This window comes from Lithobates pipiens, unplaced genomic scaffold (assembly GCF_037356315.1).
Source record: "Lithobates pipiens isolate NorthernLeopardFrog02 unplaced genomic scaffold, aLitPip1_a1.2 Scaffold_8, whole genome shotgun sequence".
Taxonomy (NCBI): domain Eukaryota; kingdom Metazoa; phylum Chordata; class Amphibia; order Anura; family Ranidae; genus Lithobates; species Lithobates pipiens.
In genome coordinates, this window is record NW_027507903.1 from 172,745,112 (window position 1) to 172,770,535 (window position 25,424).

The 25,424-nt window shown below is 46.1% G+C and overlaps 1 protein-coding gene across 4 annotated transcripts in view; it reads right to left on the bottom strand.

Annotated features, from left to right (window-relative positions):
* RELN (reelin) overlaps nucleotides 1-25,424 on the bottom strand; it is a 651,259-nt gene that overhangs the window by 172,688 nt on the left and 453,147 nt on the right. For all 4 annotated transcript variants that reach the window (XM_077471873.1, XM_077471875.1, XM_077471874.1 and 1 more), the window contains exon 27: nucleotides 15,321-15,521. In XM_077471873.1, the coding sequence (XP_077327999.1) occupies nucleotides 15,321-15,521 (201 nt within the window). The remainder of the gene's footprint in view (nucleotides 1-15,320; nucleotides 15,522-25,424) is intronic.

Consider the following 25,424-nt stretch of genomic DNA (forward strand, 5'->3'; position numbering starts at 1 on the left):
ATTATTTCAACCACATTCGAAAATATTTTGTGACCCGACTTTAGGGCCATGTATCTCGCAAAATGTTATTAGTTATTAGAGCAGAGAATGACATTTTGCGACCCGATTTTGGGGCCACATATCTCGACAAACACAATAATACTAGCACTACAACATATCCAAATTTGAAGTGTCTAGCACCAAGTGACCCCGAGATACATGGCCCTAAAGTCGGGTCACAAAATATTTTCGAATGCGGTTGAAATAATGTCGAATCATGTTGAAATCATTTCGAATGCAGTTGAAATAATGTCGAATAATGTCGAAATAATTTTGAATGCATTCGAAATTATTTCAACATGATTCGACATTATTTCAACCACATTCGAAAATATTTTGTGATCCGACTTTAGGGCCATGTATCTCGGGGTCACTTGGTGCTAGAAACTCCAAATTTGGATATGTTGTAGTGCTAGTACTATTGTGTGTACATACCAAATTATGTGGCCCCAAAATGTCATTCTCTGCTCTAATAACATTTTGCGACCCGATTTTGGGGCCACATATCTCGGGGTCACTTATAGATAGAAACCCCAAATTTGGTATGCAAACACAATAATACTAGCACTACAACATATCCAAATGAAGTGTCTAGCACCAAGTGACCCCGAGATACATGGCCCTAAAGTCGGTTCACAAAATATTTTCGAATGCGGTTGAAATAATGTCGAATCATGTTGAAATAATTTCGAATGCATTTGAAATTATTTCAACATGATTCGACATTATTTCAACTGCATTCGAAATGATTTCGAATGCAGTTGAAATAATGTCGAATTAATTCTTTATATTTCTTTCGTATTCGTTGTAATTTTTTATTTATTTATTTATTTATTAACCACTTTCAGACCGGACCATTTTGCTGGTAAATGACCAGAGGTCTTTTTACAATTTGGCACTGCGCTGCTTTAACTGGTAATTGCGCGGTCATGCAATGTTGTACCCAAACAAAATTTGCGCCCTTTTCTTCCCACAAATAGAGCTTTCCTTTGATGGTATTTGATTGCCTCTGTGATTTTTATTTTTTGCGATATAAACGTAAAAAGACCGCAAATTTTGAAAAAAAATGATATTTTCTACTTTTTGTTATTAGAAAAATCCAATAAACTCAATTTTAGTCATACATTTAGGCCAAAATGTATTCAGCCACATGTCTTTGGTAAAAAAAAAGTCAATAACTGTATATTTATTGGTTTGCGCAAAAGTTGTCACATCTACAAACTAAGGTACGTTTTCTGGAATTTACGCAGCTTTTAGTTTACGACTGCCTATCTCATTTCTTGAGGTGCTAAAATGGCAGGGCAGTACAAAACCCCCCCAAATGACCCCATTTTGGAAAGTAGACCCCCTAAGGAAATTGATAAGTGGCATGTTGAGCCCATTGAATATTTTATTTTTTTGCCTCAAGCGATTGAATAATGACAAAAAAAAAATATTTTTTTTTTTTTACACAAAGTTGTCACTAATTGATATATTGCTCACACATACTATGGGCATATGTGAAATGACACCCCAAAATAAATTCTGCTGCTTCTCCTGAGTACGGGGATACCACATGTGTGTGATTTTTTGGGAGCCTAGCCGCGTACGGGGCCCCGAAAGCCAAGAACCGCCTTCAGGTTTTCTAAGGGCGTAAATATTTGACTTCACTCCTCACTACCTATTACAGTTTTGAAGGCCATAAAATGCCAAGATGGCACAAAACCCCCACAAATGACCCCATTTTAGAAAGTAGACACCCCAAGCTATTTGCTGAGAGGCATGTTGAGTCCATGGAATATTTTATATTTTGCCACAAGTTGCGGGAAAATTACAAACTTTAATTTTTTTTAATTTTTTTTTCACAAAGTTGTCACTAAATGATATATTGCTCACACATGCCATGGGCATATGTGAAATGACACCCCAAAATAAATTCTGCTGCTTCTCCTGAGTACGGGGATACCACATGTGTGGGATTTTTTGGGAGCCTAGCCGCCTACGGGGCCCCGAAAGCCAAGAACCGCCTTCAGGTTTTCTAAGGGCGTAAATATTTGACTTCACTCCTCACTACCTATTACAGTTTTGAAGGCCATAAAATGCCAAGATGGCACAAAACCCCCACAAATGACCCCATTTTAGAAAGTAGACACCCCAAGCTATTTGCTGAGAGGCATGTTGAGTCCATGGAATATTTTATATTTTGCCACAAGTTGCGGGAAAATTACAAACTTTAATTTTTTTTTATTTTTTTTTCACAAAGTTGTCACTAAATGATATATTGCTCACACATGCCATGGGCATATGTGAAATGACACCCCAAAATAAATTCTGCTGCTTCTCCTGAGTACGGGGATACCACATGTGTGGGATTTTTTGGGAGCCTAGCCACCTACGGGGCCCCGAAAGCCAAGAACCGCCTTCAGGTTTTCTAAGGGCGTAAATATTTGACTTCACTCCTCACTACCTATTACAGTTTTGAAGGCCATAAAATGCCAAGATGGCACAAAACCCCCACAAATGACCCCATTTTAGAAAGTAGACACCCCAAGCTATTTGCTGAGAGGCATGTTGAGTCCATGGAATATTTTATATTTTGCCACAAGTTGCGGGAAAATTACAAACTTTAATTTTTTTTATTTTTTTTTTCACAAAGTTGTCACTAAATGATATATTGCTCACGCATGCCATGGGCATATGTGAAATGACACCCCAAAATAAATTCTGCTGCTTCTCCTGAGTACAGGGATACCCCATATGTGGGACTTTTTGGGAGCCTAGCCGCGTACGGGGCCCCGAAAACCAAGCACCGCCTTCAGGCTTTCTAAGGGCGTTACAGTTTTGAAGGCCATAAAATGCCAAGATGGCACAAACGCCCCCCAAATGACCCCATTTTGGAAAGTAGACACCCCTAAATTTAGGGGTACACTAGTGAGACTAGGTAATAAATGGCAGGTGCCCTGAAACTATAAAAAAATAACTAACCAACCAGCGTCACCTGTAACCGTTATATGGTGATCACTGGTGAAAGGGTTAACTAGGGGGCAATCAGGGGGCACATGCGGTAGTATATGGGGGTCCCTGGCGCTATAAAAAGCTGCGGCGAACCTAAATACCTACCTGCCTAACTAGCGTCACCTGTGACACTAATACAGCGATCAGAAAAATGATCGCTTATTAGGCTGGGTTCACACTGGAGCGATGCAGGAACGCCACAAATCCGCGGCGGGTTCCCGCATCGCATGCCTCCCGGCGGCAGTTCACACTGCCCTATGCGAACTGCTGGGAGTGTCAGAGAAATGTTAATGACACCCCCAGATCAGTTCGCATATTGCAGTGCGATCTGCAAACTCGGATCGCATGGTGTGAACACCCATGCGATCCGATTCTGCTGCGGACCAAAAAAAGGGTCCCGTGCGAGTTTGCGGCGGGTGCGGCGGGTGCGACACGAATTCAGCCATACTATCTGTATGGCTGAACTCGAATCGCACAGAGATCGGATGTGATTTGCACTGCAGTGCGGTGCGAATCACATCCGTTCTCAAACCGCTGCAATGTGAACCCAGCCTTAGTGACACTGGCGACGGGGGGTGATCACGGGGTTAAACCTTTATTGGGGGGGTTAGGGGGGTACCTTAGAACTAAAGGGGGCTAACCCTAACTGCCCTAACAGTTATTAGTCACAAATGACACCCGCCGGGTGATCAGGGGGTTAAACCTTTATTAGGTAATAAATGCCGGGTGCCCTGAAACTATAAAAAAATAACTAACCAACCAGCGTCACCTGTAACAGTTATATGGTGATCACTGGTGAAAGGGTTAACTAGGGGGCAATCAGGGGGCTTTATGGGGTAGTATATGGGGGTCCCTGGCGCTATAAAAAGTTGCGGCGAACCTAAATACCTATCTGCCTAACTAGCGTCACCTGTGACACTAATACAGCGATTAGAAAAATGATCGCTTATTAGGCTGGGTTCACACTGGAGCGATGCGGGAACGCCACGAATCCGCGGCGGGTTCCCGCATCGCATGCCTCCCGGCGGCAGTTCACACTGCCCTATGCGAACTGCTGGGAGTGTCAGTGAAATATTAATGACACCCCCAGATCAGTTCGCATATCGCAGTGCGATCTGCAAACTCGGATCGCATGGTGTGAACACCCATGCGATCCGATTCTGCTGCGGACCAAAAAAAGGGTCCCGTGCGAATTTGCGGCGGGTGCAGCGGGTGCGCGCGCGAATTCAGCCATACTATCTGTATGGCTGAACTCGAATCGCACAGAGATCGGATGTGATTTGCACTGCAGTGCGGTGCGAATCACATCCGTTCTCATAAACCGCTGCAATGTGAACCCAGCCTTAGTGACACTGGCGACGGGGGGTGATCACGGGGTTAAACCTTTATTGGGGGGGTTAGGGGGGCACATTAGAACTAAAGGGGGCTAACCCTAACTGCCCTAACAGTTATTACAGTCACAAATGACACCAATGCAAAAAAAAAAAAAAAAATGCAATTGGTGTCACTGTGACTGGGGGGGCAGGGGTAATTGGGGGGGTGATCGGGGGGTAAAGGGGGGGTGTGAGTGTGCCTGGCATGTTCTACTGTACGTATGGTGTGTTGGTGCAACTCACCGATCCTCTCTCCTCGGTGCCGGAACGAAAAATACCGGCACGGAGGAGAGATCACATCACTTCCTCTCCTGTGAGGAGAGGAAGTGATGTCACGGAGCATTTTAATTCGTCGGGAGCGATCGCGAGGGGGTGGCCATGAATGAATGTAACCAACATAAAGAGCGCTCCTACATCTACCCTTAGTTGATTTAACATGCAAATAAATGCAGTGCTGTTAAAGCATAAACACAAATAGTATACACTCTGTATACGAATCCCATGAAGAGAACACTTACCAGACCTCGGTAAGTGTAGAGCCTGAATGAGTAATCTCATCAATTTTCCTCATAAACTGTTAGTAACGCTGCTGGATGATTCTGGGCTGGGTGTGTCTGGATGATGTGGGAATGATTGGCTCGTCCCACTGATCGTTCTGTCTATGGTATCCATCGCACGATCGTCCTCACACAGAGATCCCGCAGATGATGCTGTGATCTAAGTCTTCACAGCCCAGAATCATCCAGCAGCTAACAGTCCATGAGGAGGATTGAACACAAAATATACATATATATATATTAAAAGGCCAGTATGGTGGCCTGGAATTATGGGAGGAGCCCGGTGGGGTATATAACCAGCCCGTTCGCCTGTCTTCCTTGTCGTTTCCGGTGCGCGATATCTGATACATCAGAGATCAAGGGCCGACTGTTCGAGACCATTCGAGACCATTCGCAGTGAGTTGTGTTCGTGAGTTCCCGTGTTTGTTAGTCCCGATCGTGTCCGTGTTGTCAATTGTCTCGTCTTTCTTAAGAGTTCGTGTGTTTTCGTCTGAGTGTCGCATACTCAAAGAAATTTCCGTTGTCATACAATACATCTGGGCAGGCTGTCGCAGGTAGGGCTTCGGCACCCTTTTTCATTTCATGTTTCCATGTCACTTAAACACGTTATCCTGAACTCACGAACCTCTCACTTTACATTTCACGAATGTTTTAAATCATGTCACCCTTACTTGCTACCTCATGTCACTACTCTTTCTCCTTTCGAAGAGAAATCGTTATCACCTATTCGTGACATGTCGGTCATGCCACATTAGGCACTTCATATCGGAAGCTTACATTTCTAGTCGAAACGACTCCCCAATCATTTTCTAAATGTTTGAATCGTTCGAGTCATTTCAAAAACACAACCGGCTGCTCGTCATGTCAAAATCAAGCAGTCCGGTTCAAATTGATTTCGAATCGTCTCATATCGTTACGAGTCGTCTCAAACCTTGTCGGGTCATTTCAAATCATTTCGTATCGTTTCATATATATTGAATTATTTCAAACTTTTGTTTGAATCATTTCGATCATTTCATAGCATTCCGAATCAGTTCAATCAGTGTCATGTCATTTCGAATCATTTCAAATAAATGTCATGTCCTTTTCCGAATCATTTCAAAACATTTCATATCATTTCGAATCATTCATTTCTGTCACTTACCGCGCTCCGGTTCGAATCCTGTCGCATCCCCGATGCACCGATTCGCTTCGAAGTGCCCCAGGTTTTAGCCTCATTTCGATACATACTCCAGAGACGGAGTCACTCGTAGGTTCAGGCACAGTCCCTGATTCCAGTCTTTGTCATGGCATATCATTTCTGTCACTTATTACGCTCCGATTCGAATCCTGTCGCATTCATTGATGCACCGATTCGTTCCGGTGTGCCCAGCTGTCCACGCCTCATTTCAGTACATGCTCCAGAGACGGATTCTTTGTTACAACCATCAGTCCAGTCGTTGATTCTTGTCTCTGTCATGGCAGGTCATTTTTGTCACCTATCACGCTCCGATTCGAATCCTGTGGCATTTATTTAATGCACCGATTCGTTCCGGTGTGCCCAGCTGTTTACGCCTCATTTCTGTACATGCTCCAAAGACAGGATTCATTTATCATTTCACGGGCTCACCCTCTGATTTTTGTCTTTGTCATGAGTATCATTTCATCTCACCTATCACGTTCCGGTATGAATAGTCACACCTGTGTACCAAATTCGTCCCGGCGTGCCCTAGGACAGGCCTCATTTCAGTACATGCTCCAGAACCTGTTTCGTGCTCGGTCGCAAAATTGCGGCATTACGATAAGGACCTCTGGCATGGCAGATTCAATCATTTCACTGTCACGTACCACTTCCCGGTTTGAATCCAGTTGTTTTTCAATGTTTTGATTCCGGCCGGGGGGCCTGGCTCATCGGCCTCATTTCATTAAAGTTGCCCCAAAATTCAATACATGCTCCAGAGTTCGGTTCGCTGTCAGTTGCATCTGCGACGCAACCAAATCACATCTCTGTCATGGTAGGCGTTTCATTCAGAAAGCAACATTTCATTTGCTTGTTTGTCTCGTTTCATTTATTTTCATTTTCATTTCTAAATCTCACCTCCATAAAGTCACTATTTAGCTAGCCATCTCTGTTTAGGTGTTGAATTCTCAAACAAACTTCACCTTCATGTCCTCAGGTCAGTCGAGTTTTCAGTAGGTCCACCCTGCACCTGGTCAGACGGTGCCTCCTTAGGTAAGGAAAAAAAAAAAACACACATCTGTGAAGGAAACGCACATGAGCGGAAGCATCCTTCTCGTCAAGCATGTATGTCTTGAGGAGTCACCAACGAGTCTTGTAATCCATGTCACCCTTATGTAGGTTCCGCTTAGAAGAAAACCCAAACCCAAGGACAAGTAGGCTCGCCTAGGCCTGGATTACGCCACCATGTCCCGGGCCGGCAGTGAGGATCTCACAGCCCCATTATCTCCATCTCTAGTCTCAGAGAGTGGCAGCCAGCGGTCCCCCAGAGCATGGACCATTCCCAGACTGACAGCTGAGCTGAGGCGCAGAGGTGTACCCTTTCCGGCAACAGCCAGAAAGGCCGAGCTTTTCAGGCTCCTCTTTCCTCCCCCAGCTGTGGCAGAGGCTAGCACCCAGCAGGCCTCCCTGGGCTCTATAGCCTCTTCAATTTCGCAGCTACATACCCTGGTATCTTCCCTGACGACCTCAATGTCAGAGGTCCAGAATCGGGTGGCCCTCCTTGAGACCCGCCCGCCCGTTTCTCCTCCAGTACCAGCAGCCCAGGCAGTGACTAGCCCACTCGCAGGTATCACCGGGTGTACGTCAGTTGTGTACCCTTCTCATCTGGTATCGGCTAACATCAGGAAGGACATCCTAGAGGGCAAGGACATCAATCTGGCTTCTCTTCTCATCTCCATCCACGAGCTTGCGGAGAACAAGGCTTATACATGGGGGGACGTGTCAGTGGTCCTCAAAACCAAAGACCCCAGGCTGGACAGAAAGCTTTCAGTCACCGAGTTTACGTTGGCCTTCGGCATGTTGAGGGATATCATCTGCTCAGCCTCCCCCAACAGGAGGGAGGAGCTGGATCGCTACCTCCATGTAATAGTAGATCTAGGTTACAAATACGGCGGTTTTTCATTTTACGACTACCACCGCTCCTTTTCCGCTAAAGCGGCCGCCAGGCTCTTCCAATGGAGCGTCATGGATACCGAGCTATTTTGCCGCCACTTCGCGGGTCTACGGTCTCCCCTCTGTGCGATTTGCCAGTCGGCTACTCATACCACGACCTGGTGCGCTAACTCAGTGACAGCCCGGCCCTCAGACAATCCTTCTGCCTCAGGTACTGCTCAGGGCCCACAGGCGCCGGCACGCCTGCCGCAGACGGATAAATTTGGGCGCCCGGTCAAGACCTTGGGAGGTGCAGCAATCTGCAACAACTTCAATAGCGGGTCATGCAATTTTAGTCAATGCAGGCTGCTCCACATATGCACGCAGTGTCATAGGGCTCATCCCAGGCTTATGTGCGAGGTCAAACAGTTTAAGAAATCTTGACTGAGCCGGGTCGACGTCTCATGGCTCAGCATCTACCTTACAGCTCATCCCACTCCCTCACTGTCCGTCTACCTTGTTCAGGGCTTCACTCAAGGCTTTCACACTGGACTTATCTCTCTCCCCCACCTCACGCACGAATGCCGGAACCTGCGGTCAGCAGCTATGGATGAACGAGCCATTGACCAACTCCTACAGACAGAGTTAGACCAGAACTTTATCATAGGCCCTTTCACACAGCCCCCATTCAACACCTGGAGAGTCAGCCCTATTGGGCTTGTCAAGGGCAAGTTCTCAAATAAACTCAGATTGGTGTACGATTTGTCAGCGCCTCATTCCTCTTCTGTCCCCAGTCTTAATTCCCTTATCCCCTCCGAGGAGTTCTCTCTTAAGTATGCATCCGTAGACACAGCCATCCAGGCCATTCTCGAAAACAGGCACGGGCACCTGGCTCTCCAAGGCCGACATCTCAGAAGCTTTCAAGCTCCTTCCCATCCATCCATCTCTCTGGTGCTGGCATGGCATCAAGTGGAGGGAGCTGTACTATTTTGCCACCAAACTGACATTCGGGTCCAAAAGCAGCCCCTGGCTCTTTGACACTTTCGCGCAGTCACTCACGTGGATCTTGCTGCACGTAGCCCGGTGTCGGGGAGTCATACACTATCTGGATGACTTCCTGCTGATCGAGCCACCCGGCTCACCGCCAGAAGATCTGGATAAGTTAAGGGTGGTCTTCAGTAACCTCAACGTCCCCATTGCCGAGCACAAGGTGGATGGTCCAACGCAGTCCATCACCTTTCTCGGGGTTAACCTAGACACCAACACCATGCAGGCCAGCCTCCCCCCGGATAAACTGGCCCGCATCAGGACGGTCCTGAGGGACTTCACCCGCACCAGAACTTGCACCAAAAAACAGCTACAATCCCTACTCGGCATGTTGAATTTCGCCATGCGCATCATCCCTCAGGGTCGCGCCTTTGTATCACGCCTATTGTTCTTACTGTCCCTCTCACAGGACCCGGAGCAAGTCCTCAGCCTGGATCCCGCGGCGATAGCGGACCTCGCTATGTGGGAGGAATTCCTATCGTCTTGGAATGGCGTGTCCCTGTTCATTCCCTCCGTGTCTTCCCTTTCACCCCAGGTGGTGACCGACGCAGCGGCCTCCACAGGCTTTGCGGCAATTTTTGGCCACCTCTGGCTCGCAGCTCCCTGGCCTCCCCAGATACTGGCGATACCTGGCTTCACCGAGACATCCTCCCTGTTTGAATTATACCCCATCGTAGCTGCAGCACACACATGGGGCCGAAGTTGGTCGGGTCAAACTGTGACCTTTTCAACAGATAATTTAGCCACTGCAGAGGTTATTAATAAATGCAGGTCCAGGTCTCTAGCGATGATGTCCTTCCTACGTCGGCTGGTCCAGCTCTCATTATTTCAGTTCAACATCCACTGTTCCTTTATCCCCGGTAAATTCAATCAGGCAGCGGACGCCCTCTCCCGCTTTAACTTTGTCTCATTTTTCGATCAGGTGCCCGGAGCCAGACCAACATCAGCAGCTATCCCGGACTGGTCTCAGCTGACCCTGGACTAGCCCCACACCTCCTAGCGGCAACCCAGCTCATCGATCTCTCCCTCTCACGTAATACCCTCAAGGCCTACCAAACGGCCTGGAGGGCCTTTAACCACTTTATGACACGTCACCGCACAGAGACGTCCTGTGTCAAGCAAGTCCTGGCCTTCATTTCCTACTGCCACTCGGAAATGGCATTGTCCTATAATACGATCCGGCTATACCTGGCCGGTGTACAACATTTCACGTCCCTCCAGGACCCTACCGAACCTTCCTTATTCTCTTACCACGCCGTTCGGGCTATCATGCGCAGCGTCCAGAAACGCCAGCCAGTGGCCAGTACCAGACGGCTGCCTATCACAGGAGACATTTTTAGAAACATGTCGGATATCCTGGCCACATCACCTTTCGGTCTCCGCCTTAGTGTCATCTTACAAGCAGCCATACATCTGGCCTTCTACGGCTTCTTACGGCCAAGCGAGTTTACTTGTAACAGCCCCACAGCACGCATGCTGTGCAAACGCCACCTGGTCCGATACGAAGACCATTTCATCTTACACTTAGCAGTCTCCAAAACGCAGCAGCTTGGCTCGGGTACAGACATACACTTCTATACGACCAATAACCGCTGGTGCCCGGTCGCCACTCTCACCCGCTTGTTGACCCTTCTGGCCGATCAACCAGAAACTAGCCCGCTTCTGCCATTTCAAAATAAACCTCTGAACGCTGCCCGGTTTATGGAACATGTCAGGATACTCCTGAGTATCCTTCAGCTCAATCCTACTCACTACTCCGGACATTCATTCCGTATCGGAGCAGCCTCAACAGCCTCCCGCCAAGGGGTCCCGGACCATGTCATCAAGAAGTTGGGCAGATGGAAGTCCACCTGTTTTGCCCGCTACATACCCAATCCACAAGTGGAGATGGCCCAGGCCTTTGTCAAGCTCACTCAGTAACAAACTTGAAACAATAAAGTACAACCCCTACCTGAATGTTTTTGCCCCCTTATTTTGGTATACCGTACGTTAGACCAGGGCACACTTTCAGGTCCATTTCAAGTAAGCGAGTTTATGTTAACCTTGTTTGTCATCCTTATCCGTATCGGTCAGAGGGCTCTGAACCATAAATTAAAAGGCCAGTATGGTGGCCTGGAATTATGGGAGGAGCCCGGTGGGGTATATAACCAGCCCGTTCGCCTGTCTTCCTTGTCGGTTCTGGTGCGCGATACCCACCCACCCATCCCCTTTTTAGGGCATTTCTCAAGCATTATACTCCTCATGAGAGTACTCATTTCACTTCATTTCATGTTCATTTCATTTAAATACTCATTTCTCAATCTAGGGTATGCCCCCTTATTTTGGTATACCGTACGTTAGACCAGGGCACACTTTCAGGTCCATTTCAAGTAAGCGAGTTTATGTTAACCTTGTTTGTCATCCTTATCCGTATCGGTCAGAGGGCTCTGAACCATAAATATATATATATATATATATATATATATATATATATATATATATAGATGAGACTACTCATTCAGGCTCTACACTTGCTGAGGTCTGGTAAGTGTTCACAGGGAGTGGGATTCATATACAGAGTGACAGTGGGTGCCAGAGAGTTTATTTATTTGCACAGCGGAACATCATCTCTTTGATCCCCCTTTTGGAATATTTGTGTTTATTCATTAACAGCACTGCATTCATTTACATGTTACATAAACTAAGGATAGATGTAGGAGCGCTGTTTATGTTGGTTACATATATTGCTTGAGCTTTGTTTGAAGGTTTTAAAACAGCTGCCCACAGACTAGTTACATTTTTATTTCAATATTAATTTTACTGATTTGGTTTAAATAAGTGCTAATTTGAACTGTTCCGTCAAGCGCTTGGTGGTGTGGGGGTGCCTATATACACTCTGTTCTATATCTATATATATATATACTGTCTCCCATAACTTCAAGGCAGCAATAACTGTTTGTGTTTCACAATCTTTTCTTTTCTAGACTTGAATAACTAAAAGAGTGTAAAAGCACACCAAGATCTAGTATCCCTATTTTTGTTTTTTGAAATCTGCTTAATTATTTGCCATTTAAAAGAAATGGCCAAGGAGAGGAAATGTCTCCTGTTTTTGCTCTGCCCCTTAACACGTGGGTGAGCAGGGTTCTGGGAGGACGTTATATATGTGCCTCTCCCGTGGCCGCGGGATCTATAACCGACTTCCTTTCATGCCATCCATTGTATACAATTGTGCTGCTAGCTGTGATTGGTCACAGTGAGCACTTGGTACAGACAGGCCACAGCCCATTTGTACGAAAGGATTAGCATTGACCAATCACAGGTAATCACAACAAAAGACACAGAATGAACTATTTTCATTCAGTAAAAATGGTTGCTTATACCAAGGAAATTGTGCAATCATAATGTGAAAAAAAATCCTGATCACTTCCCCAGAGAAGTACAAAAAAAGAAATTGAAAAAAAAAAATGTAAAAATATTATTACTGATATTATTATCAGTTTCCCTGATCACCACCACACCGGTTATATGATAACACTGTACTGCACTGGTGACAGTATGTAAAAAAAAGTGAAAAACATGTTTAATTTTCTTAATTTACCAAATAATTGTGTCAAAAAAATTACAACTTCAAAAAATTCGCCATGCCACTTACTAAATACCTTGGACTGTCTACTTTCCAAAAAGGGGTAATTTGGAGGTATTTGTACTGTCCTGAGTCCTCAAGATATTAGATAGGATGTCAGTACATCAGGATTGATCAGACTAAATAATAAATACTGATTTGGGTTATTTTCCCCAAAGAAATGTAGCAGAATACATTTTGATTATTTATTTGCTTATTTTTATAATAGAAACAAAGAAAAACATGTTTTTTTTCTTAAAATTCTTCATCATTTTCCATTTATTTAGCAAAAAAATTTAAAAACCCAGTGATAATTAAATACCACCAAAAGAAAGCTCTATTATTGTGAAAAAATTATAAACATTTCTTATGGGCACTGTGTTGCATGACCGTGCAATTGTCATTCAAAGTGTGAGAGCGCTAAAAGCTGAAAAATGGCCAGGGCAGGAAGGGGGTAAAAGTGATCAGTATTGAAGTGGTTAAAGTGCTGCAGCAATAACAGAGTTTCTTTAGTTTTATGGTAGGAAGTGTAGCAATGTGACCCATGCTACTACCATTGCATAAATGAAAGTAAATGGACTACCATTTATATGTAGGTTTTATTTTTGTAAACATTATATCTGTCTTCATAATATATATTTGTACATACATACTTGACAAAGCATGGATTCTCTAAAAAAAGAGTCCCCCCCTTCAAACATGTTACTGACTGAAACTTGGAAGTTGTTCAGTGGAAGGAGGAATGAGGGGGATAGGACACTGCTATCACTTACTGTATATGGGCTTGATGCCTGCTATAGGAGGGTAACCATCACAGGGAGGAGTTGAGTTTTCGGTCTTTTATTATCCTACCCCCTAGTGGCATGGCATATACCTGGTATTCTACCATGCCCCCCAAAGACTTTATCAACAGAAGATAAAGAAAAAACTGGAAAGTATAAAAAGAGGGTGAGTGTTCCACCTGCTCAGTAGATATAACAATACGAAAAAGGAAATATTATACAAAATACTATAGTATTTTTTAACTCCAACCATATTAAGAAAGCACATATACTATACTAAATGACTATACATTTTCTTCAAGTTATGTCCTAGCCATAGTGTGTGTGTGTGTGTGTGTGTGTGTGTGTGTGTGTGTGTGTGTGTGTGTGTGTGTGTGTGTGTGTGTGTGTGTGTGTGTGTGTGTGTGTGTGTGTGTGTGTGTGTGTCAGTGTTGCCAAACTACCAGGTTGGAATTTACTGGCATGACACCCAAAATTTACTGGCATAGCCAAGTTTTTACTGGCATTTTACAAAATTAAATTTTTAAGTGCAAATTTCAGTATTTAGGCTACAAACACTAGGCAAATAGCAATGTAATTTAAGGTAGATGTTAGGGTAAAAAAAACATATTTTGTTATTTTCAATATAACAAGGGTGGATTATGTAGTCCATCAGTTTTTGTCACCAATGTCCAACTGGAGAAACACCACAGAACCACAACTGAAAGTGAGGGAAATCCCTAGGATCACCAGAATTTATGTCCCCAATTCTAAAGACCTCCTGTCACCATCACCCCCTGCCGCCGTCACCCCCATCACCTGCCACCATCACCTCTTGCCTCCATCACCCCCTGCCACCATTACCTCCTGCCACCATCACCTGCTGCAACCATCACCCCCTGCCTCCATCACCTGTCACCATCACCCCCTGCCACAAACATCATCCCCCTGCCACCATCACCTGCTGCCACAACAACCTGCTGAAATCATCACCCCCTGCCAACATCACCTGCCACAACCATCACCCCCTGCCACAACCATCAGCCCCTGCCACCATCACCTGCTGCCACATCCATCACCCCCTGCAACCATCACCTGTCACCATCACCTGCCATTACCCTTTGCCACCATCAACTGCTGCCATGACCCCCTGCCACCATCACCTGCTGCAACCATCACCCCCAGCCACCATCACCTGTTGCCATCACCCCCCTGCTGCAACCATCATCTGTCTCCACCACCTACTGCAACCATTACCTCCCGTCACTGTTGGCTGGGCTGTTACTCCATCCCTGTGGACTATGGATTGCCTGGACAGACTACCATGAGGGCTCCTCCATTCTGCATGCTCAGCCTCCAGGTTACTGTTTTTAAAAGCTGGCACGCCTGGCGGGATGCGCCATGACAACACTCGCTTGAGCCAGTAGCCTCGGTGAAATCCGTCCTCCCCCGGCTGAATACAGGATCAGCTCAGCGAGCTCCGAAACTGCGTATGGGTAGTTCCAAGCCAACCCGGTCACGGCTATTTTTTACTGCCACTTTTGATCTATTACAGGCATCTACAGGCAGGGAAAAAGGTGCCCTGTTTTTACGGGTTGACCGTAAAAATACGGGCGGTTGGCAGCACTGGTGTGTGTGTGTGTGTGTATGCGTGTGAAAGGGGGTGGGTGGGTTAGGCTTACCCCTTAGTTATAAATAGAGTTTAAGACTTGTGTTTTATAACTACCATAATATGTTCTGTAAAAAAAGAACATGATTTACTAATACATACTTAATGTATTGCAATAATTTTATGAAACTAAAATATCATTACACTATACTATAATACCATAACAGATACAGATTAAAAGAAATTACCTTAAACTGAAGTACATATCCTGGTTTTAAAGTCAGATCTCGTGTTACAGCGAATCGATCACCATCTGATTTCCCAAATATCATAGCAGAAGGTGTAACAGAGCAGAAGCTTTCATTTTTAACCATGCCTTCATTTGCCAGCATAAGCCAGACACTCAGCTGGTTCATTGGGTAGTCAAATGCAGGCTTCTCATAAAAGTTCTGTCAGGAAAGAAAATAAATAATGTATATTTAAGACTGAAGAATACAGTTGCATTTTATTAAGGCAGTTTTTCCATTTACAACACAGCACCTTTTTTTTCTAACATCCTAGAGAATAAAATGGCGATCATTGCAATACTTTCTGTCACATAATATTTGTGCAGCGGTCTTACAAGCGCACTTTTTTTTTTCTTAATACACTTTTTTGAATAAAAAAATAAGACATCAGTTAAGTTAGCACAATTTTTTTATATCGTGAAAAATATTTTAAACCAAGTAAATTAATAACCAAAATGTCATGCTTCAAAAATGCACCCGCTCGTGGAATGGCGACAAACTTTTACCCTTAAAAATCTCCATAGGCGACACTTAAAAAATTCTACAGGTTGTATGTTTTGAGTTACAGAGGGGGTCTAGGAATTATTGCTCTCGCTCTACCGATCGCGGTGGTACCTCACATGTGTAGTTTAAACACGTTTTCTTATGCGGGCGCTACTTACGTATGCGTGCGCTTCTGCATGCGAGCTCATCGGGATGGGGCGCGTTTAAACATTTTTTTAAATTAATATTTATTTTACCTTTTATTTTTAGGGCCGGTTCACACAGCGAGGCGCGGCGAGGCGTCTCCGACTTACCTCGCCGCGACCTGCGGGGAGCTGAGCGGCGACTTGCAGAGGACTTCTGTATAGAAGTCAATGCAAGTCGCCCCCGAAGTCGCCCCGAAGTAGTACAGGAACCTTTTTTCTGAGTCGGAGCGACTCGAGTCGCTCCTCTCAGAACGGTTCCATAGTACTGAATGGGGGCGACTTGCGGGAGCGAGGCGAGGCGAGCCGTGTCGCCTCGCCTCGCCTCGCTGTGTGAACCGGCCCTTACTCTCTTCTTTTTAAACATCCCTTGTAATAGAAAAAAGCATGACAGGACCTCTTAAATATGAGATCTGGGGTCAAAAAGACCTCACATCTCATATTTACACTGAAATGCAATTAAAAATAAATAAATAAATAGTAATTTTAAAAAATGCAACAAAAATGTCCCTTTAAGAGCTATGCACAGAAGTGACGTTTTGACGTCGCTTCCGCCCTGCAATGATATGGAGACAGATGGGGGCCATGTTACCCTCACTCGTCTCCATGTTGCACAAGGGGAAACATCTGATCGCCTCCACCGCTGCTGACGGCTCTGGTAAGCGGCGGAGGGCACTGGAGCGCAGTGGGGGGGCCCTCTCCGCCACCGATAAAAGTCATCTTGCAGCGAATCCGCCACATAAACCACCTTTATCTGAAAGTGGACTGCAGACTGAAGAAGAGGGTACTGGGGTTATGGCAGTTAGCTGCTGCCATAACAACGATATTCCTCTTCAAAGTACTGATGTACAACGACGGTGGGCGGTCCAGAAGTGGTTAAAGCGGAAATAACCCCAACCTAAAGGCATGTCATGAATCATACCTGTCATCTGAACAGTAATGCTGTCAAATGGCTGGTGTTATAACTGATCATATGTGCAGCACCATGGCAACTAAAGATTAACCACTTCAATACAGGGCATTTTCACCCCTTCCCGCCCAGACGAATTTTCAGCTTTCGGCTCTGTAGCATTTTGAATGACAATTGCGCAGTCATGCAAATGCAATGCAAATTTTGATAATTTTTCCCCCACAAATAAAACTTTCTTTTGGTGGTACTTTATCACCTCTGCGGTCTTTATTTTTTGCGCTATAAACAAAAAAAGAGTGTCAATTTTGAAAAAAAAACACAATATTTTTTACTTTTTGCTATAATAAATATCCCAATTTAAAAAACAAACAAACAAATTTCTTCTTCAGTTTAGGCCGATATGTATTCTTCTACATATTTTTGGTAAAAAAAAACGCAATAGGCTTATATTGATCGGTTTGCGCAAAAGTTATAGCGCCTACAATATAGGGGATAGATTTATGGCATTTTTATTATTTTTATTTTTTTTACTAGTGATGGCGCCAATCAGGACTGTGATATTGCAGCGGACAAATTGGACAATTTTGACACTATTTTACTACCATTGACAATTATACAGCGATCAGTGCTATAAATATGCCGGGATTACTGTATAAATGTCCCTGGCAGGGAAGGGGTTAACACTAGGGAGCGATCAAGGGGTTAAATGTGTTACCTAGGGAGTGATTCTAACAGTGGGGGGAGGGGACTGACTGGGGGAGGTGACTGATCGGTGTTCCTATATGCAAGGAACACACAATCTGTCTCCTCTCCCCTTACAGGTAGTGGATCTGTGTGTTTACCTCCACGTCCCTGCTCTGTGACAAGCAACAGCGGGTGACCAGTGGACATCGCGGCCGCCGGGCACACGCTTCAACGCCCAAGTGATGCGGCAGGACATGCCCCCTAGACGGCCGGGAAGCAGAGCACATGCTATGAAGGCCGCCCAGGATGAGAGAATCACCTTGCAGCCATCATATTACTATAAGCGGGATGTCAAGTGGTTAAACAACAGCAAAAGTAAGATAGTAGCTTCTATGGCTATAAAGGATAGAAGGCTTAGTTACATAGTTTGTCAAGTTGAAAAAAGACTCTAGTACATCTAGTTCAACCAACAGAAAAAAAAAAACTCCATATACATAATCCTATACCCACGGTTGATTCAGAAAGGCAAAAAACCCAATAAAGTATGATCAAGGAGGCAATTGGATATTCCATAGATCAACTACCCCTGGTATTATTACCTCTAAATGTTACTATCCATTTGTTTTTTGCCGCATTTAGGAGTGCATCCTGCTTCTTTTTTTTTACCATTCTACTAAGCTTTAGAAGCATCTGAAAAGCAATCCAAATGCAAAGCAAAGCTCTAAACAAGACTTTACTGTGAAGAAGTCCTTCCATATATGAAGATTAAAGTGGAACTTTAGTCAGAAATGTAAGTATTGACAAAATGCTTCATGCTGGCCCCTTCTATATGTATTTGAAATATGTACCTATGCTGTTTGAAACCCAGTAGTTCACTCTCTCATCCTGTTCTGCACAGCCATGTTTGCTTCTGTTGTCAGCATTTTGCCAATAATTACAGCATTGGGGCAGACACTAGAGAGTTATCTGCTGACAGTACGAGGGATTGAGGAAACAGGAATAAAACAGTCTGTGCCACAGAAGTACTGATAAGGGTGAGGAAATGAGGAAAGCAGGTGAGCTGACAGGACAAACTATGCTTCCTGGGAAACACAAAAGCAAAGAGTTAAAGTAAGGCCGCGTACACACGGGCGGACTGTTCGCCCAACCTTGTTCGGCAAACAGTTTCATCAAACAGTCCGCTCAAAATTTGCATGAGCGGACTTGCCCACACACGAGCGGACTGTTTGACGAACAAGGTTGGGCAAACAGTTCGCTCAACTTTTGAAATGAACGGACTCGCCCACGTAAGGCGGAGGCAAATCCGCCCATTTCGAGCGCGTGTACAGGTAGGCGGGGCCCGCGAAGGAGACGTCGCGGACTCCGCCGCCTGGAATGGGCTTAAAGGGGAACCCCAACGCCGAAAAAAATCGGCGTGGGGGTTCCCCCCAAGTCCACACCAGACCCTTGTCCGAGCACGCTACCCGGCCGGCCAGGAAAGGGGGGCGAGCGAGCGCGCCCCCCCTCCTGAGCCGTACCAGGCCGCGTGCCCTCAACATGGGGGGTGCCTTGGGGAAGGGGGGGCCGCGCGGCCCCCCCACCCCAAAGCACCTTGTCCCCATGTTGATGAGGACAAGGGCCTCTTCCCGACAACCCTGGCCGTTGGTTGTCGGGGTCTGCGGGCGGGGGGCTTATCGGAATCCGGGAGCCCCCTTTAAGAAGGGGGCCCCCGGATACCGGCCCCCCACCCTATGTGAATGAGTATGGGGTACAATGTACCCCTACCCATTCACCTGTGAACTAAAGTACAATAAAAAACACAACACAGAGAAAAAATATTTTATTGCACAGCTCCGGGGGTCTTCTCGCCGGACTCCTCCGCTATGTGTGTGTAGCTCTTTTGCTAGCGGAGGAGTCCGGCTTTCTTCCTCCCCGCCGCCGGCCTCTTCTCCCGACTTCGGGGGTCTTGTCCCCCTCTTCGGTTCTTCTGCCGGGCCACCGCGCCTGGTCCGGTGGCCCGGTCTTCTGTCGCCGTCTTCCGTTCTTCTGTCGCCGCCTTCGGTTCTTCTGCCGGGCCACCGCGCCTTCTTGTAGCTCTTTTACAGGCGGTGGCCCGGTCTTCTGTCGCCGCTGTCGTCGCCGCCGCCGCCTTCCGTTCTTGTTCTTCTTCTTGTTCTTCTTCTTCTTCTCCTGGAGATGTTGACTCGATCTCTCCGGCCGGAATGCCAGAGCCGCGCTGTGCGGTCACTTATATAGTGACAATGGGGCGGTGTCACATGGTATATGTCACATGGGTTGGTCACATGGTGACCCCGCCCCCTTACGATGTCATAGTCCCCATGTGACATCAACCCATGTGACCAACCCATGTGACATATACCATGTGACACCGCCCCATTGTCACTATATAAGTGGCAGCGGAGCGTGTCCCTGGCATTCCGGCCGGAGAGATCGTCGAGTCAACATCTCCAGGAGAAGAAGAAGAAGAACAAGAAGAAGAACAAGAACGGAAGGCGGCGGCGGCGGCGGCGACGACAGCGGCGACAGAAGACCGGGCCACCGCCTGTAAAAGAGCTACAAGAAGGCGCGGTGGCCCGGCAGAAGAACCGAAGGCGGCGACAGAAGAACGGAAGACGGCGACAGAAGACCGGGCCACCGGACCAGGCGCGGTGGCCCGGCAGAAGAACCGAAGAGGGGGACAAGACCCCCGAAGTCGGGAGAAGAGGCCGGCGGCGGGGAGGAAGAAAGCCGGACTCCTCCGCTAGCAAAAGAGCTACACACACATAGCGGAGGAGTCCGGCGAGAAGACCCCCGGAGCTGTGCAATAAAATATTTTTTCTCTGTGTTGTGTTTTTTATTGTACTTTAGTTCACAGGTGAATGGGTAGGGGTACATTGTACCCCATACTCATTCACATAGGGTGGGGGGCCGGTATCCGGGGGCCCCCTTCTTAAAGGGGGCTCCCGGATTCCGATAAGCCCCCCGCCCGCAGACCCCGACAACCAACGGCCAGGGTTGTCGGGAAGAGGCCCTTGTCCTCATCAACATGGGGACAAGGTGCTTTGGGGTGGGGGGGCCGCGCGGCCCCCCCTTCCCCAAGGCACCCCCCATGTTGAGGGCACGCGGCCTGGTACGGCTCGGGAGGGGGGGCGCGCTCGCTCGCCCCCCTTTCCTGGCCGGCCGGGTAGCGTGCTCGGACAAGGGTCTGGTGTGGACTTGGGGGGAACCCCCACGCCGATTTTTTTCGGCGTTGGGGTTCCCCTTTAAGCCCATTCCAGGCGGCGGAGCCCGCGACGTCTCCTTCGCGGGCCCCGCCTACCTGTACACGCGCTCGAAATGGGCGGACTTTCCGAGCGGGAACAGTCCGCTCATTTCGAAAGTACAGCGGACAAGCCCACACACGGGCGGACTGTTCGCTCAAACACAGTTTCAGCGGACAGTTTTTCGGAATTTCCGAAAGACTTTGTCCGTCCAACTGTCCGCTGAAACTGTCCGCTGAAAGCCCACACACGAGCGGACTGTCCGCCCAAACACTGTTCAGCGGACAAGGTTGGGCGAACAGTCCGCCCGTGTGTACGCGGCCTAATTCTAAAGTATTTTTCTTTAACCACTTTCCCCCCTTCCTACCAACTTTTAGCTTTCGGCGCTATCACGTTTTGATGGCAATTGCACGGTCATGCAACATTGTACCCAAACAAAATTTGGAATTTTTTTCCCCACAAATAGAGCATTCTTTTGGTGGTATTTGAATACCACTGGGGTTTTTATTTTAAAAAAAGGCAGAAAATGTAAAAAAAAAGTTTCTTTGTTTCTGTTACAAAACTTTGTAAATAAGTAATTTTTCTCCTTCACTAATGAGCACTGATGAGGCAGCAATAATGGGCACTGATGAGGCAGTACTGATTGGCACTGATGACGTGGCACTGATGATGAGGCACTTATATGTAGCACTGATAGGCAGGGCCGCTGATAGGGCAGTACAGCCAGTCTTCCTGTAGGGGGCCCGAGCTCTGTCACTTCAGAAGAGGGGCCTGGGAACCTGCAGAGCAGGAGAGCTAGCTGAACTGCCTTCTGACATTTGTGGATCTCCTTGCAGCGCTGCCAGCTTTCTCCCTCCAGCATCTCAGTTCTACATACTGGCAATTGGTAAAGTGTCCCGATCTGGAGCAGAAGACAGCTGCAGTCTCAGTCTGCCTGTGTCTCTGCCGGGTCCTGAAACTCCCCTCGTCAATGTTATCTCTGGTCAGCATGAGCAGGAAGCTTGCTTCACCTCCTCCCTGAGTGCTGACCTCTGATCCCCCTCCAGATCTGCTCTCACTTCTCTGTGCTCACTGAACTCCAGGGTTTGGATAGAGCAGTGCTTCTGCTGGAGGGGTGAGTGGGGGGGGGGGGGGGGGGTTGCTGCTGGAACAAAGTCACAAAACTTTAGGATTTTGGAGAGAGGGTGAATATGAAGCCAGCCTAGAACTGCAGATAGCTGTCAATGCAGTGCTGATCAAGAAGCCAGTGGACACATCTCTCTCTCCAGCTGCCAGGCATCTCTGTCCAGCCATTTCTATATACCATCCCTAAGGTCCCTTTATACTTCATATAGCAGTAACAAACATTCCTGCTCACATTTTCTTTTTTTCTTGTTTTTTCACACATCATAGAGGCTTCAGAAACTTTTAAGGCATGCCGCGTTGCCACATGACAAAACGCATGTCTTCTCATTGCATTTGGGGTGACATTAACAATTATTGTGCACCACAAGTTCTATGCGCATGTGCAGCGCATTTCCAAAATGCACTGCAAATTGCCAATTACTTGTGCACTTGTCACACATGCAGGTAATCTCCAACGTGAATGTGGCCTAATGTCTTATATACACTGCTAGTTTACTTTTGCTAAACCCCACAGGCTGAACGAAAAAAAAACCCTGGCACCTCAGGTCAGAGCCTCTGTACTAACAATCTAATGTTAGTACAGTGATCTCCCCTGCTATTCTATTGTGTTCTGACAAGGGGACGCCCCACCAGAACACTCCGGTCAGGGAGATGGTCAGCAGCCCTTTTTTGATCAAGCCCCTTCGACATAAGCCAGCTGTCATACCGGACTGTATACATGCCATGGCTGCAATGCTTTACTTCAGAGCTGAGGCATTTGTACTGCAGGAGGCAGAATTTGACAGGCAGCAACCACCTGTCAAACTTCCCATTGAGTTCAATGGGGCTGCTCTGCACCTTGAAGCCAAATACTTGGCTTACAGCCGCAATGCGGTCTCACAATGTAAAAATATAAAATAAAAAAAATTAAAAAACAGGTGTCATGAGGCAGCAGTAGCAAGGCTCTTATTTCTGCAATGGCTGCAAAGCATACCATTGTGACCATGGCATTTTAGCAATTTGATTTCCCGGGGGCCCTGTCAGGTAGGTTGTAGGGGGCCCCGTGATTTCTAACAGTGGCCCTGCTGATAGGCACTGATAAGCAGCACTGATGGACACTGATAAGTGGCACTGATGGACAGTGATAGGTGACACTAATGGGCACTCATAGGTGGCACTGATGAGCACGCATAGGGGCACTGATGGGCACTGATAGATGGCACTGATGGGCACTCATAGGTGACACTGATGGGCACTGGTGGGCACTGATAGGTGACACTGATAGATGGCACTGATAGGCAGCACTGGCAGGCACCACTGATGGGCACAGAGTGCCACCCCTAATAGGCACTGATTGGCATCCCTGGTGGGCTCTAGTGGGCTTATCTGGTGGTCATGGGTGGGCATCCCTGGTTACTATGGGTGGGCATCCCTGGAGTTTATGGGTGGGTATTCTCAATGGGTCTGCACTGATAATCAATGCTGCACCCAGGTTTTTTTACCTAAATTTTTATAACGTTTGGGGATTTAAGTAATTTTTTTAGAAAAAAAATGATGATTTGTACATGTAAGAGAAGAATGTCAGAATTGACATGGGTGGGAAGTAGTTAGAGAGTCTCTAAAAATTTGAAACAATGGCTTAGAAATAACAGAACTCAACTGGTCCAATTGCTTTATTCATTCTTATTTTGTCTAAAGCTGGCCATACATTATCAATATTATTACTATTATACAGGATTCATATAAGGCAAACAGTTTGCTCAACACTTTACAACATGAGGGCAGACAGTACAGTTACAAAACAATTTAATACAGGAGAAATTAGAGGGCCCTGTTTGTTAGATCTAGGAGACATTAGGCAATTTTCCTTTCTTCATCCATGGTCACAACAGTGTTGATGGGGGAATTCTTCTCATTGTGCTATATTTATTCTGACAGCGGGAGGTTTCCCTGCTGTCAGAATACAATGATCATTACTGCCAGGTATAAAAATAGACAGGGTGGTTGTACTGAAGCCTGCCCATAGATGGATCAAAATACATCTGGTCTGTGTTGAACTGGCTGAATTTTTTTCCATTTATGGCCAGCTTTAATGTTTTTGGACCATGTCAAATTTTAGCCATTGTGCATCATTTAGGGCTATGTCAATACTATCCTCTTTAAGGAATGAGCTAGTCCCACTTCAAGTTCCTGGGAAAAAGTTTTGTTATTGCATTACAGTGGAATATGATTATATATGTATCATCATCCATTATACAGGCTGAAAGTACATATTCTCTTAACTGAACTCCAACATACAGCTGTATATGCTCTTTCCAATTAGTATTTACTGTATTGCACAACCATAATTAAAGTAAGAATGCAGATGTGCTTGCCATCAAAAACCACACCTACCCGCTCCACTGGTTATGCAGCTGTTATTTTCATGTATTTTCAAACTGGTTAAGTATAGTAAACGTGCTGTAGAAACATATATTTTGCATGACATTTTGGTTTAATTATTATTTTGAGCCACACTGCACCTTATGCACAGAAACACATTTTATTAAGTCTTCAGGTTTTCAATCAAATTAAACTATTCTTTTACTCGTTTGGGGTCTTTATGTTTGGTGCATGGTACCATGAAGCACATTTGGAACCAAAATCAGCTCTTATAAAACAAATTACAGCGCTGTATTCCACCACTATCAGGTTTTGGCAGAAGTAGTGTAGGAGTGGTCATTGACATTTTACACGTGTTTTCTAGGAGAAAAAATCCTGCGTAGTTATCAGTAAAATACTTGTGTATAGATGCGTTTAAATGTGCGAAGATGCGTACGTGCATCTGACTTATTTTACTGATAATTTATTTTTCTCTCTGTTTAGACTTACATGTGTACAAATGTACATACATGCTCAAATGCTCATATTCCTAGACACAGAATCTGTGCAGAATGTCTAAGTGCCTGTGTGAATGGCTCCACTGAAAAAATGCAGCTGTGTTCAGATCTGTAAATAAGAAACACTTTTAAATACGTTTTCTTATGGCCGTATGAATAAAGCCTTAAGATAATTTTTAGGTAATAGCTGAGCCATCAGATTAGAGCATGGGTGTCCAACTACAGTCTACAAGGGCCAGAAGCAACACAGATTTTTAGTATATACAGGCTTACCCCACTTTTAAGTACACAATGGGGTTTATTTATGTAGCACTTACCCCCGAAGGAGCTGTTGGTTTTGTTGGGCTTACCGTTACCTTCTTGACCTTGTGTGCGTCTAGGGGTTTCCCGAGGTAGATGACCCAAAGAATTGTAGAAACTGACACTGAATCCACTTAAAGTGATACCGTATGAGTGTAAATCCACTTAGTGTCCTTCAACTTAGCCTCCAGGCTCCTTCTGAGAAGCCAGCCTTATGCATGGCCTTCTCCCGAAGAGTCCACCCCTGGGTGATTCTCCAGTTG